The 15,539-nt window shown below is 40.7% G+C and overlaps 1 protein-coding gene and 1 pseudogene across 1 annotated transcript; one reads left to right on the plus strand and one right to left on the minus strand.

Annotated features, from left to right (window-relative positions):
* Positions 1 to 1,883, minus strand: LOC116316325 (annotated as a pseudogene).
* Positions 1,884 to 3,614: 1,731 nt separating this feature from the next.
* On the plus strand, positions 3,615 to 15,210 carry anxa3a (annexin A3a). Its single transcript, XM_031734859.2, has 14 exons — positions 3,615 to 3,718; positions 4,272 to 4,306; positions 4,387 to 4,434; positions 4,552 to 4,639; positions 4,827 to 4,921; positions 5,360 to 5,473; positions 6,919 to 7,009; positions 7,197 to 7,276; positions 9,171 to 9,227; positions 9,319 to 9,412; positions 9,492 to 9,587; positions 9,976 to 10,034; positions 10,902 to 11,024; positions 14,423 to 15,210. The coding sequence occupies exons 2-14, from the start codon at positions 4,292 to 4,294 to the stop codon at positions 14,480 to 14,482; spliced, it is 1,020 nt and encodes a 339-aa protein (XP_031590719.1). The 5' UTR covers positions 3,615 to 3,718; positions 4,272 to 4,291; the 3' UTR covers positions 14,483 to 15,210.
* Positions 15,211 to 15,539: the final 329 nt, after the last annotated feature.

Below are 15,539 nucleotides of genomic sequence, written 5' to 3' on the forward strand. Positions count from 1 at the left end.
GGAAAGATATTAGTAAGAAAGAGCGAGGGAGAGGGGAAGAGCATATGTGGAGGTGTGTGGAGGTGTGGTGTGTATGTGGAGGTGTGTCAGAGTCCTCAGTTGACGCAGAGGCTGCAAATGAACAGAATGTGGTCCTTACATGTGGACTTCCCGCATTTGCAGCAGGTGCCGACGACGCGTCTCCTTTTCTCATCGCAGAAGTCGCACGGTCTCCTGCCCTTGGATTTAGGGATCAGGGCGGGGCCTGCAGCAGCACTCTGCCCACTTTGCGCACTTGTCACGATGTCTGCAGCACCTGATGAGCGGGGAAGGCGTCCTCGCTTCAGTATGTGTGGGTTTACTAAAGCTTCACCCACTTCTTCAACATACAGCCTCCGTTTGTAATCTTTCTGCTGTTTCCAGGATGGGTCGATAGCTGTCCACAGCACGTAGGAGTTGTACAGTGACACGTCCAGCAGGTTGTGGAAGAGTGCCACTGGCCAGCGATTTGTTTTCCTCCTACAGGAATAGGTGCCAACAACCTAAAAAAAACCCCCACACACACAAAAACCAGAAAATGTCAAACCTATGTATATTTTACACAAGAATATATGAGCAAGAATGAATAAATCTGTGCGTAACTGATGCCACCTACCTTGTCAAGGTTGTCGACACCACCTTTGCACCGATTGTAATCTTGTATGATTACTGGCTTTCGCTTCCCTTCCTCGCTCACATCCGGAGTGCGGTGTTTTGTGCTCATCAAGAGCACATTTTTGCCACGTCGGGGGACATAAGAGACGAGAGTGTGGGTGAGCGTGAAGGCGAAGGCAGACGAAAAGACCGCTGTCCCTCTTGTCTGGAGCAATCGAGGCGGAAGCTCGGGCTTATTTTTCCTAATCGTGCCAACTAGGGCCAGTTTCCTCCTCAGCAGCTCTTCTGCCAGGGCAAAGGACGTGAAAAAATTGTCACATGTCACCACGTTTCCCTGGAGCCCCTCTGTCAGCTCCAGGGCCACCCGCATCCCCTGGTTGACCTCCGCGCGATCGCCAGCTTTGCCGGTGTATACCTGGAGTCTCCAGGCGTAGGAAGTTTCCACGTCGCATACAGCCCATATTTTTAGACCGTACTTTGCTGGCTTCGTTGGTATATATTGTTTGAAATTGCACCTTCCTCGGAACGGGACGAGCTGTTCGTCAACACAAATGTCTGCCTGGGTTGAAGAGCAGCTCCAGACGATGCGTCCACAAATCCCCCACCTTGCGGAAGGCAGCCAGCTTGTCCTGACGGCGTCGGGAAAGCTTATCGTCAAAACGAAGCGCCCCGCCGATTTCATGGAAACGCTTGTGGGACATGGTGGCTCGGAAAATATCCCGTCCGGATTTATCACCCCAGAGGCTGAGAAACGATTCGTGTCTTGACCGGTAAACACCGGCCAAGATGAGCAGCCCAACATAAGCACGCAATTCATCACAGTCCATGTCTCGCCAGCCGGCGACTGCGCGTCTCCCGTGCAGATTAGTCATGGCCACCATGTGCTGCACAATTTCATCCGTGAGGAGGAGTGCAAAGCTGGATGCCGGGTCCCTGATTCGGGCGGCGGAGTAGTGTGTTGGTCCTGGGGTGACATTTGTAGCTGCAGGAACATAGCAGAGGGTCTCTGTATGTGTGGGGGACCAAACGATTTTGCCATTTTTTGCAGTCCATTCCGAAGCTGCTTCCTCCATCTCCCCTTCGCTCTCAGTGTCAGATGTTTCTTCATGAGAACTGGACTCCAGCTGCTCTAGTTCCACAGAATTATCCGTTTCCTCTCCAGAATCCTCGGAGGAGGATGAGGAGCTATCCTGGCACTCAGAGTCCAGGACCATTTCCAACACTTCATCTGTGCTATAATATCTTGCCATCCTGAAAATGACTACTCCCGCTCTACTGCTCATTCTTATAACCTCTGCTGCAGTGCACCTGCATAAACAATTTGAGCCCGCAGACAAAATAAAGTCTAATTTGGTTTTGGCCCCTGCTTTTATGTTTATTTTGTTTATATTGCAGTGTGGCCTTCTAAGAGAGGAAAGACTTTTGAAGTTAGACACAGACACACTTATTTTTCTCTTTCTTTTTTAATTTTTTTTAGGCATAAAGACCTTTATTTTATTTTTTTAAACATACACGCCATTGTCTAAGACTGTTAGTGACACAGGATTATCATTTTTTGAGCAGAAAGTCTATGGAATAAATACGGAAATTTACTCCATTTCATTCAATTGCCCAAAAGGGGGAAAATGGCGCCACCTGGTGGACAAATAAAAAAATTACAATTTCAAGGCCCTGAGTCCACATTGACATGCAAAGATAAAGAAATGCCTTAATTTATGTTCTAATAATTTTTGCATGAAAAATAGCGTTTATAATGGTTGTCAATGGGGCAGAAAACGGCCCTAGGATAATGAGTGTAAGTTTTTTTGCTGCTCAGCCATTTTAGGCTGATTTAAGAAATTCACACTGAAATTTTAAAAAAAAAAAAAAAAAAAAAAAATCCTTTGGCAAGTTTGGTTATATTCCACTGAACACAGTGGAAATGGCTTGAATTTAAAACCAGAAAGTGGCACAAAAAGGCCCTAGTATGAGGTGAGGGTTAAGGCAAACCTTTGGCTCATAGGGATTTACTTGTGTTTGTGTATACACTGACATCATTATGAGCACCCACCACCTTAACAGTATGTTTGTGAAAAATAAGGACAGAGATGGCAGCAATTACCTGCTGTGACATCTTTTTAAAGACTAATAAAGTGAGTTTTATTGATGTTCGTCTTAGCATGTAGAAGTGTCATTAAATTTATTTGAGTGACTTTAAAAGAGTTTGAAATTGAAAAGGAAAATATATCCTTTAAATTTTTTTAAACACTTCACCAAATAACTTGTATGAGATGGAGGTCGGCTGTATAAGAATAACAGCAGCCTCTCATTTATTTTGTCAACTCTCCAAATTCAACACCAGCTGGACCCTGATGACAGCGGCCTGCACACGGGAGGCAAAGACCCTTCTACTCACCAAAGACACTGGGTTAGATCTCACAGTGTACTCTACTCTGTAGATGTCTTTCTTTCTTATTCTGCTTCCTGCTTCTAGCAAATTGTGTAATTTTGTTTGATTGTTTTTTATACTAATTTATTATTTTTGCAGATTTTAAAAAGCTCAAACAGGAAAAGTATAAAAGAAGAAAAAGACCTCCATGATGTAAAGATCCCTTTAAACCAGCTGCTGTTTCCTCCTTTGTCTTTTCAACATTGTAGTTTTATTGCTGTGTTCTTTTTTATGCTCCACGTTTAATGAATAAACAGCCCAGTGCTGCTAAACCAGTTACTCCAATGGGGATAGGTAAAACTAGTTCCCACTGTGGGAGTTTTCAAATTCACCAAAAAATCTGACCAAACAGATAAAGACTAAAACAATTTTTTCTATATTTTACTTTGTAAAGTCATGATATCATTTAGGCAAATTATTAGGTTCAGTATTAAAGATGGTTTATTTGTTTATTTAGAAGGCTTCCTGCTGCAGATCTCTAACGTGTACGAGTAGTCCCTGAAGGCATCACCTGACTGTAGAGACCAATGACTGTAAAACTGTGCAGTCACTGGTAGAGATTGGGAGTGGCCGGTTTGCTTTTCAGGTAGCTCGTCGTTTTTTCCAGGTAACCAGGAGGTGCAGCAGGTAAAATTTCCGGTTCAGAGAGAAATCTAGGTGAGCTTTTTCTCATTTATTTATCGTCTTTCATTGCAGCACGTTAGACACTGTTCATTTAGAGTTGATTAGAGATGGTTACTTCTCTCCTGAACTCCTTATTAGTCTTACAGTTTATCTACATTTCCAGTCTTTATCATAATCAGTTTGCTCAGTATCCTGCTGGAGCAGGTTGGAGCTGTTTCTCTGTAAATCTTTAGTTTTTGTAAAAGTTTTTTCGCAGCTGTGTGACTCCAGTAATAAGAAGTATCACAGACTGAAGGGTTTATTTGCTTTCTGTTTAGAACATATATTCATATAGACAAGCCCAGATGTGACAACAGGGCAATGATTTTCAATCTTGTGCTTTACTGAGACATCGCAGCAAACATGAGAAAATAAGAACACCCCACATTAAAGACTCAGATATCCTGCATTTTCAGGGACTGATGGATTAATAGGTGAATTTTTCAGAATAGTGCATAAGCTCATTGTACATAAAATGTTCATGTTTAAGCCAGTGTTTAATGTCACACCATATGAAGACAGTGAATGTGCTGTTGCTGTTTTGCAGACAAATTATCTGCAGACATCATGGGATCTTTATGGGTAAGACATGTCCTGTGTTTTTTTTCATCATCATTATTATTATTTCAGTAAGGGTTTGACTTATTTAATGTGCTCTGCAGGATGACTTGGAAAGCCTTGTGGATGCTCCTTCCTCTTTCTCAGCAAAAGTAGGTCAAACTAACCCTTTACCCTCACGTCAGGTGTCACTGAAGGGCTTACAATTACAGAAATTACATAAGAGAGCAAAATAAATGCTGACAGGTGAATGTATCTGTGCTCTTCAGAGTGGAGAGCGAGGAACCATCAAGCCCAAAGCAAACTTTGATGCAGATCAGGATGCTGCAGCTCTGAAAAAGGCCATTGAAGGACTTGGTACAAATGCACACAGTCATGTTTCCATCATTTGAAAGTACTATCAATACATTTTTGATAAAGTAAACTTTGCAAATTGAGGTGATTATTAGATTAAACCTGAAGGTTGCTAGCATAGTTAACACGCTGCGTTCCTTTTATTGTGTTTATCAGTCTGACTCTTTGCTTTTCATTTGTAATGTCTCAGGCACGAATGAGAAGATTGTGATTGAGATTCTGACCACCAGAAGCAGCGCTCAGAGACAGCTCATCTGTAAAGCTTATGAAAAAGCCACCAGCAGAGTACGAAAACAAATCTGTTTCCTTTATTAAGACTGCACCTGTATCTTATTATGAAGGAACAGGCTAAGAAATAGTTCATTGAAGTCAATGTTCTTTTTATAAAACAAATTATAATGAAAAGAGTTGTAGAACAGCAGGGTTTAAAGAAATTGGACCTCACTGTTGTTTGGAAATGCAAAGATCAGCCAGCTTCTGCATTCTTATAATAACATAAACGCCGTCTGCCTGATGGCGTGTGTACCTCTGTGTTAAACACAAATAGTTCCTTTTTCATCTTTAACATGACAGGTGAGTATCATGGTTTATGTGTTTAGCCAGATAAGTCTCTGTTTAGCTTACAGGGTGGAGATCTGTGTGTATTTACATAGGTGTGGTTTAATGCTGCAGGATCATGTGTGCTAGTGTCTGAAAACTCACGGGGCTGTGTTTAACTCCCAGACATTAGTGAAGGACCTGAAAGGGGACACCAGTGGGGACTTTGAGGAGCTGCTCATGGCGCTCATCACTCCTCCTGCTGAGTACGACTGCCATGAAGTAATGCGGGCCATGAAGGTGACATTTCTCAATGAATTCTGCCTTGAAGTTGTTTTCTAGCTGAGTGCAGCCAGCAAGCACATTTTGATGGGCTCAAAAATAACTGGACAAACTAACATAATTTTAAAATTAAGAATTGTTTTTGATACTTGGATTAAAGTCCTTTGCAATAAACGCCTACCTGAAGTCTAGAATCCATGCACATCCATAAACCGCTTTCCTCTGCTCTACTGAGTTGGCATCAGGTGACTGACTTGGCCGTTGAAGAGTATCTCATTTCTCTCAGGTTGCTTTTGCATTTCGCTCTGGGTCATTATCCATTTGCACTGTGAAGCTCAGTGGGATCAGTTTTGCAGCGTTTGTTTGAATCTGAGCAGAGAGTGCAACCCTGTAGACTTCAGACATTACTAAACACCACTGACCCGTTCAAAGGTACAACATTTTCAACAACATGGTTCACAGACGATACGGTACGCTCTGATCATGAGCTGTTTCACTCCTCCATGCTTTTCTTTTCAGTTTATCTCGGTTTCATCATCCAAATACAGTTAGGTCCATATATATTTGGACACTGACGCAAGTTACCTGTTTACTGAAAGATATTCCAATTATAGTTATATAATGGACATGGACATAATATGTAGACTCTCAGCTTTTGTTTAGGGGCCTGGATGTCCATGGAAGACAACAGTGGTGGATGATCGCAGAATCATTTCCATGGTGAAGAGAAACCCCTTTACAACATTGAGCCAAGTGAACAACACTCTCCAGGAGGTCAGCGTATCGATATCCAGTGTACCATAAAGAGAAGACGGCATGAAAGTAAATACAGAGGTTGATGATGTGACACAGGACAAAAGCAGCCTCAGAAGAAGAACTGTGAGGTGTTCAGAGACTTTATAATACAGATGGACAATGGCCCAAAACATACAGCCAAAGCAACCCAGGAGTTTTTTAAAGCAAAGAAGTGGAATATTCTTGATCTTAACCCAACTGAGCATTTCACTTGTTAGACTAAACTTCAGGCAGAGAGGCCCACAAACAAACAGCAACTGAAAGTTGCTGCAGTAAAGGCCTGGTAGGGCATTAAAAAGGAGGAAATCCAGCATCTGGTGGTGTCCATGAGTTCAAGACTTCAGGCTGTCATTGCGATTGATATAAAACCTCTTGATCGTAGACTCTGACAATAATACACCCGCCTCCTTGAGTTTCTGTGACTTGTGTTTTTTGTGTCAGATGTTGTAAAGTTGCTGTTTTGCAGGTTTATTTTGGTTTCCTTCATTTGCACCCACATCCCTTTGTGCTTTATGTTGAGAATTTCAGTGAAAAGTACTTGTTACTTCTTTAAAAACTTTTGGACTTATTGGTACTGGAATTCATTAATTGCTTTCTTGATTGATTGATATGTAAGACTAAAGAGTAAAGAATACACTGTAACTGAGTAATACTGCATGTTGTTGCAGGGAGCTGGAACCAAAGACAAAGTCTTGATTGAAATCTTTGCCTCCAGATCTAATCAACAAATTAAAGCTCTCAGTGATGTCTATTTCAAAGGTAAAAGTTATATTTGATCCTTTTTTTGGCAATTATATTAAAACTAATATGTTTTAGTCACAAGAACAAAATATACCTTACCCATGCTGGACAGCAGAAAAAATAATTTACCACAGACATTACAAGCATCCTGTTTTGTGATAGTTTTTCTAACATCAGCATCATCTATCGTATCTTACCTCCCCAGAAACCAAAAAACAGTTGACAGCTGCCCTGAAGAGTGAAGTTTCAGGAGACTATTCCAAAGCGCTGCTCCTCCTGGCTCTGGTTTGTTATTACACGAGAAGTGAACGCAATTCGAGGGTTTTATGTATTAAGACATTTTTTTAAATCATCTGGTCTTTTTAAAATTAAGTAGATAAAGCAACACATGACATATTCCACAATGTCATTATTTATGTGACTTTTATCATCTATCTTTTATTAGAAGCAAGTATCACAGTTGTTACAGGTTAATAGGACTTATGCCCCCTTTTTCTCTAAACAAAACAAGACAAAACAAACCAATAATTAAATAAGTAATAAATAAATAAACAGAAGAACGGAAGAACAAAAAATCCACCAATCGATGATTTAAATGGCATCTAGAGTAGACTTCAAGTCCGTTGAAGTGAACCCAACATGTCTTAGGGAAAAAAAACCCCCAAAAAACCCAAACCCACCCTGGACCCCAATCCCCTGACTGCCAGAAAGTTACATTTTCCCAAGATGTGCAAGTAAAGGACGCCAAATTAGTTCAAAATCTTTCACATTGCCACTCATGGTATATCTTATTTTTTCAAGGTGAAGTGTATTTGTAAGCTCTGCGAGCCACATCTTTAACACAGGAACCTCTTTGCCTTTCCAAAGCTAGAGGATCCTGTGCTGTGGTTCTTTCAGATGGCTTCACCTCATGGTGAACTCGGGGACCACAAAACAAGCTCAAATCATCAGAAATCCACCACCATTCTTAACAGCTGGCATGAGGTGTTTGTGCTCACATGCTGGATTTGGTTTTCTCCAGATGTGGTGCTGTGCATTATGGACAAGCAGCCGCACTTTGGTCTTGTCCGTCAAAAGGCCATCGTTCCAGAAATCTTGTGGTTTGTTCAGGTGGTGCTCTGCAAGCCTAAGCCGTGTCGCCATGTTCCTTTTAGACAGAAAAGACTTTTTTCTGGCAACCCTTCCAAACGTGCCATACTTTTTAAGTCTTTTCCAAATAGTACTGACATGAACTTTAACATTTAACATGCTGATGTAGTCCTGTAGAGTCTGAGACGTAGTTCTTCAGTCTCTGTGAGCATTGTACGGTCACACCTAGGGGTGAAATTGCTGAATCATCCAGCCTTGGGAAGAATGTGGCATTTGTCTGAAAGCTGAAGGCCAGCAAACTGCCAAAACTTCTGCTTGCAGGAGGAGGTGCTCGCACTGGCTGATAACAAATTAATCAAGTGGTTTTTATTAGCACTACCTAGCTTCTAATTTCCTCTTAGCTCCGATGGGAACAGGTTTTCACAGGACTGCATGTGCTCCATTTCCCTCTATGCAAATATTTGTACATTTTGTATGAAGCCATAAAGACCTTGAAAATATTGCTCCCTTCTAATGATCTCTTTGATTCCACAGCCGCTTTGTCTTCTTTAGTCAAATCATCTGTAAAACATCTGCCATCTTGTTTGCCTGCATCAGTCTTTGGAAAGCGTCCAGACTTCATTTCTACATTTTCGTTTCACAAACTGGATTTACTCGCCCCGTAGGATTCTCCTCCTCCTTTCCTACGCGATGAGTAATCACCACGATGTCATCCACATTGTACAGCACGCTTGGAGCAATTTTGGACAGAAATAAAGTCTCCTTTGCTCGTGCGCCGTCATTCATTTTGCAGACTTGCTGCTCCGGTTCTGCAGTTTCTTCTTGTAATCAGTTCTCTTTTCTTGAAACTCAGCAGCTTGGCTTGAACGTTGCTCCATTTTTCTGTTAAGTTCCTCCATTCTTCATTCGTGGATATCAAATCTATCTGAAACAGCTAACGTAGCAAAATATGTAAACAAAATATGTGAGCCATGAAATAAAAGTAACAGAAGATTTAAAAGAAACAAGTCCCCTGAACCTAAACGTCATCACTCAGACAGAAGAACGATGAAATGGTTCAAACTGATTTTGCTATTGTTCTCGTTTTCAGGGTAAGCGGGATGAGAGCACCACAGTGGATGTCAACAAGGCAAGAGAAGATGCCAAGGTGGGGTATTCTTCATGTGTGTCATACGTGCTGTCGATGCTTCTCTTTATGCCATGTATGTATTTAAAGCTTTGTTTGTATTTCTGCTCAGGCTCTTTACAATGCCGGGGAGAAGAAGTGGGGCACTGATGAAGCTAAATTCATTGAAATCCTCTGCAATAAAAGCATTCCTCACCTGAGACAAAGTATGTCACATCGTGTGTTTTGTAAAGGCTTTTTCTCAGTAAGAAACAATAATAAAGTGACTTGGTTCTTTTTATGCAGCTCTGATTGAATACAAGAACATCAGTGGAAAGACCCTGCAGCAAAGCATTGAAGGGGAGATGTCAGGAGACCTGGAGAACCTGCTCGTGGCTGTTGGTAAGCTGATCTGCAGGGTCAGGGTTAGTGGTTAGTTAAAGGTATGTGGACAAACTCGTGTACAAACTCAATATGGTGGTGTCCAAATACATTAGGACACAGTGAAAAATGTTGCAGCAGCTTTAAATCTAACGATTCTCCTTTTATTCATTTGGTAGCTCTCAGTTACGTCAGTATTTTAGCATTTTCTGTTTATTTTTTGTGTTATGAGTTTAATTTTACTTTTTCCCCCAGTATACTTTGTAGTCCTCTCTTTGACGTTCTTTCTAGTCTTTCTTTAAAAATATGTGTATGTGTGGTTTTTTTGGGGGGGGGGGCGGGGGTCAGCATAATTTGTAAAATGTTCTTTTTTTTTAATTCTGTTCAAACCTTTTAATTCTTCTTCCAGTGAAATGTGTGAAGAGTGTACCAGGTTACTTTGCAGAACTCCTGCATGAGAGCATGAAGGTGATTACACTGTTTCTGTTGATCCAGTCATTTAATTTAAATTACAACACAAGTTTTGTGCTGCAATCATTATAGTTTCATACTAATTCTATCTGGTGCATATACTGATTTATCAATTATCATATAAAAAGTATGCATATGCGACTAATAGACTATCAAACAGTTAAGGTTTTATAACCAAACAGTATTGGGCATTTAAAGTGGATCTGTTCTGCTTATTTCCATTTTTATTCTTGGAGTTTATCCAGGTAACATTGCATAAGTTAAAAGTAATCATTTCATACCTTACACCCTCGTGGAGTGGCTGCGCTTTGGTGTCAGTTCGGCCTCTCGTGGCTCTCTCAGTTTGTGCTGGCAGGGTTCAGAACACATATGTGGTTGTACAGGAGTCCAGAGATTCCCTGATCCTTAAACAGCTTTCCAGAGACTTTGTGGAAAAACAGTTTTGAGTCCTTCTCCTGTTGTACAAGCGCTCTTAATTTCGAGTTCTTTATTTCAAGTTTCGAGTGCGCCATGCCTCAAGCACCAGTATAAGGTGTGATGGGGTTGTGGTAACTTGATAGCTGGTGCACAACACAACCAGCATGTTGACCATAAACTACTCGCGCAGTCACTCAGTTCATCCTCTGATCATCTTTTTTAGCTCCTTGCCATTTATGGCCACCCACCCTTTAAACAGGCCTGTTAATCTCCTTTTAGTTTGTAGAAAACACACAATATTATCTCAAATGTAAAACACGATAAACAAAAATAAAAATAAAATACACAAACTAATGTTACAGAAAGAAGGATAATTAGTTTTGGATTCATTTACCACCTTGTGCTTTAATATATTTTGTAAATTAACTGAGTGAATCTCGTTTTCAGGGTGGAGGAACTGATGAGTCCACTCTGAACCGGATCATGGTGAGCCGGTCTGAGATCGACCTGCTGGACATCAGAGCCGAGTTCAAGAAACTCTACGAACACTCGCTGCTCTCTGCCATTCAGGTGAGAAACTGGATTTTTAACTTTTAGTGCCACTTTTTTCAGTTTTTTACTCTGAATTCTGTTGATTCAACAAATGAAGTCTGAATAAAGCCACCTGATGCTACCATAGCCACGCTGGACTGGGTTCACTCCAGTACAGCTCATCTTAGGGATCCACAGTTTGCAGCAACATAAATTCATAATAAATTCAAGCACGATCAGAGGACTTCTATGCACTCTGAAGCTAAACTTGATTGAGCTTGATCCGTCTCATACTGGCCTCTGTTAATTCACTCTTTGAGGTTTAACACGTCATCAGACTTTGAAGTTTAATTTCACTGACGTACAGTAACGGCAGCTCGGGCTTCTTTGGAGAATCACTCTGATATCTGCAAAGTCAAATATTTTTGAATAATTAAATGAGTCTGGAGGCCCTCAGAGACACACAAAGACAGTACTGACACAAAATGACTCATCTGCTGGATCACTGGAGAAATCAGAAAGTGTCGCAAGATTTCTTCACGTCAGATTCCAAAAGTCCACAAAAGAGCGACCTCTTAATTCATTGGAGATTAAAAGAGACGCCACCTACATGTTGTATCATCAGAGGCAACTATAAAGACAGCTGATGTTTCTAGGCCAGTAAATTATGCAGTCATTTAAGTTTTCATGAAGCCGTTTGCGTTTTATTTGATACAAGCCATGCACGCATCATGAATATCCTTCTCTGATTTTCTGGTTGGAGTCACATAAAAAGCAGGAGATGCTCCGGAGCACAAGGACTGAATGGGCAGCCAACTGTGGCTCACATCTGTCTGTGTAGGTCATCCGGGTCTTAGAGGTCTTAAGAGGTTGAAAAAGAAAGCAGCTGGACTTCTTTACGATGTGAAAACGTCTCATCTCTTACCCAAGAGGCTTCTTCAGTTGTACAAACAAAAGGTGGCGAGTCCCAGGTATTTAACCCCTCGTGTAGGTTGTCCTCTTCAGAGGTCCTCGTCGACCCATTGATATTGATCATGTGGGTCATTGCATGAGCCTAGGTGTGAAAAAGGTCGCGGGTCAATCCCATCACTGGGGTTAAGGCCTGATTTAGATTTCTGCAGGGAATCTTAGTAAAGCCTGGTGTTGAGGAGGTCAATCACATTATTTGTTTGCTCTGTCAACCCCACGTATGGTTACATTTCTCACATCAGGGTGTGTGGAAGCTTTCAGCTTTCTCACTCAAATATAATTCAGGCATATGGGCGAAACCACGGTGATATCTTACCCTGCCCTGTCATGTGACCTATTGAGGTCACCTGAGGCACGGTGTGAGTGTGTAGTGTCTGTAAAGGGATCTTAGGATTACATCATCCTGTTGACGTGGCTCATCTACATTTATGTTACATCTATGCTTTTATGGACTGGCTGTTGGGTTTCTCCTGTGTAGTTTCACCTTGCCTAAGGTGACCTCAAAAGGTCACCTGATATGGTGGAGCAAGGTCTTACAGTGGTTTGACCCTTAACCCCCAGCAAAGATAATGACCCAGGCCTTTTTTCACAGCTTGGCTCATGTGATGATCAATATTAGGTAAATGACCACCTCGATAGGCGACATGCCTCTCTCGGGGGTTAAATACCTGGGACACGCTGCTGTTTGTTTTTAGAACTGAAGAAACTTTGTGGGTAAGAAGTAAAACATCTTCACAAACTTAAAGCAGTCCCGTTGCCTCCTTTGCAAGCTTCACTATTGCTCATATAACTTTACTGCTTCATGAAACAAATAAAGCATGAGAGGCATACATTGATATTATTTCTGTTGTGAACAGATGCGCTTGCATCTCAAAACAGAGGATAAAAACTATTTGTAAAGAAATTGGTTATGTATGGTGTGTCTTTTGTATTATTTGCCAAGACTCATGAGGAATTTTGGGGCTCAGCCAGTCTGTATACAAGGGATGAGACCCCATGTGTCTCGAACTGACTCAATGTATGTGACAGGGAGTGAGTCCACACATGTAGTGACCTCAGTAAAAGGCGCTGGACCCCCAGAGCCTCCCAATAACTATGATGCTTTCTCAGATGCATATTAAATCTGTCACCAGATTTCAAAGAACTTGAAGCAAATTTATAAAAACGATGACATAAAATTAGACTGTTTGGCCAAAACACAAGACCTGACATGAGGAAAAGCAGGTTGTAACCAGGTAAAATCCTTGGCTCAGTCATTTCTCTGATGTGTTAAAAAAAAAATACAGCAGAAGAAGATTTGGCCTGGAACGAGTTCCTGGAGGAATTGAGGCTTGTTCTGACACACCAAGTTTTACTTGGACTTGTCCCAGATACTTAAAAAAAGATACTAGTTTTACACAGTTTCCTGAGAAAGCATCAGAGCCTTTGATCTTTTTCACACTTTGCGCTGTGACTTTAATATTACTGGATACATTTGCTGTCAATTCTGGTCATAATTAAATAGTGAAGACATGTTTTTAACTTTTTTAACTACTTAACAACTGCCAGCTTGACCTAGATTTTGGCAGTTGATCCCCTTCTTCCTGTCAGATCCCCTCAAGCTCTATATACTATCTTTGACATACTCTACAGAGTTTCTGTAGAACACCTAAGGACAGTCAGATTTGAGTTCATCTTCTCCTGGAACCAGAGAGGCACCAGGAAGTGCCTCAAGCTGCTGCACTTCTCTGTATTTTGTTGCATTCATCATTTCCTAATATTTCCCTGTTCCTCCTGCAAAGAAGTCGTCCTATATCATGATGATTCCACCACCATGCTTCACTGCAGAAAAGTATTATCATTTTTTAATGAACTGCTGTGCCCCTGAAAACACAGAGAGTTTGAGACAGGCCAATCAGGGTCATTATTGCCCCCTTATATGAAATTATATAGCAAATGCATCTATTAATACAAAATCTCTACAGCCGAAATTTGTCCAAGAGAGTTGATTTGAAAGTCTTCTGAAACGGTTTTTATTCATCATGTGGTTACATTGGACCCTGACACTTTTCTGACGCCCTGGCACATGTTAAGAAGTTAAAGGTGGTCTATTTTGTCCGTTTCACCTACATATTTTACTTTTTTGGACTGTACTAGAGTAGTTTGCCATGATTCAGAGATTAAAATAATCCAGTATAATATCTTGTACTGGGCCCCTCAGTTCACCCTCTGCCTGAAAAAAGCTGTTTTAGCTCCTCTGTCTTTAAGACGATCGTTCCTTTAAGCTTATTTATTCTGATTTGAAGGTTTGAACAACAGGTGGATGGAGTTTCTGTTCTTGCAATGAAAGATTACCCCACATTCACTGATCTCACTGACACAAAAACCAGAACAAAAGTGTGGTACAAAAAAAACTGCAGTGATCCAGACCGAATGTGGGATGTGCTTTTGGATGCTTGACTCTTTGCTTGTGTTGATGTGTCCTCCAGTCAGATCTGTCGGGCGACCACTGTGAGTGTGTGAAGGCCATCTGTGGAGGAGACGATTAACCGAGGGTTCACCTGAAGACGAGAAGAAACCTGCTTTCTCCTTCACGCTTGTGTCATTCACGTCTGCCTCTCTTTTTTGTTTATTCAGCCTACTAAATCACAACTTGTTTACAGTCTCAGCTAGACAGCTGTAAAAGGCAGATGTTGTATGGAAGCACTGCGAATTTTATAGCCAGGTCAGCTGAGAGATGTCGGCTCAAGTTTTAATGTAAATTTCAATTCTGATTGTGGTGGAAATTACAAGACGACTGCTAAAAAAAATATCTTGGAGATTGACATGTTGTTTCTTTTACTTTATAGAAGCTTCTGTCATTTTATTTCAATTGTAAAATCTAGCCATACAGCATCTGTGTAACCCTGTTTCTTAAATTTGCACACGAAGAAGGATGTAATAAAAATAAAGATTTGGTGGTGCAGTTTCTCTGTCTTATTGATTAACTAGCCACGTGTAGAATATTTAATCTAATTTGCACATATTTCCATTGCAGCAGTTTTTAGCATACATTAAAATGTGCATCCTTTCTGAAATCTTTGAAATTAATCAAGTAGAAATGGCTCCTCTGTGCTGTAACTGTTAATCTATTACTGAATGAATAATAAAGAAATTGTCATGTAAAGCAGTTAATTAAGGGAAAGTAATAAATATCAGCTCAGAATAGGTTTGGAATTGTTTTCTTGGTGTCTCTGACATCTGCATATTTACTCACAAATAAAATCACTGTGGAAAAGGAGTACTTTATAGCACTGAATTAATACTTTCAAGCATATCAACTTTTTACCAAAATAAATGTTATATTTCTACATAAGAAGCTTAATAGTTGTACAATCAAAATGCTTTTAAAGTATCTAAAGTATCTAAAGTCATTAAATTCTTAGAGTGGCACATTTCAGAATCATATACATTATATTATTGGATCTAATTATTGACTGTGGCACCAGCAAGGCCCAATCATATTTCAGTGGTAGCCAATGCTACCAAATGTCCCTGATCTGATTTGTCAATGCTTATGTTGGTTAGAAAGGATTCAGTCCTGCAGCTCAGAGGAGTGAGGATAAA

Source organism: Oreochromis aureus, linkage group 12 (genome assembly GCF_013358895.1).
Source record: "Oreochromis aureus strain Israel breed Guangdong linkage group 12, ZZ_aureus, whole genome shotgun sequence".
Taxonomy (NCBI): Eukaryota; Metazoa; Chordata; class Actinopteri; order Cichliformes; family Cichlidae; genus Oreochromis; species Oreochromis aureus.

Excerpts from the sequence above, each read along its gene's own strand:
- anxa3a (XM_031734859.2), top strand. Across the intron at positions 9,413-9,491 it reads CATTCCTCACCTGAGACAAA|CTCTGATTGAATACAAGAAC; the intron begins GTATGTCACATC and ends CTTTTTATGCAG. Across the intron at positions 10,035-10,901 it reads TCCTGCATGAGAGCATGAAG|GGTGGAGGAACTGATGAGTC; the intron begins GTGATTACACTG and ends TCTCGTTTTCAG.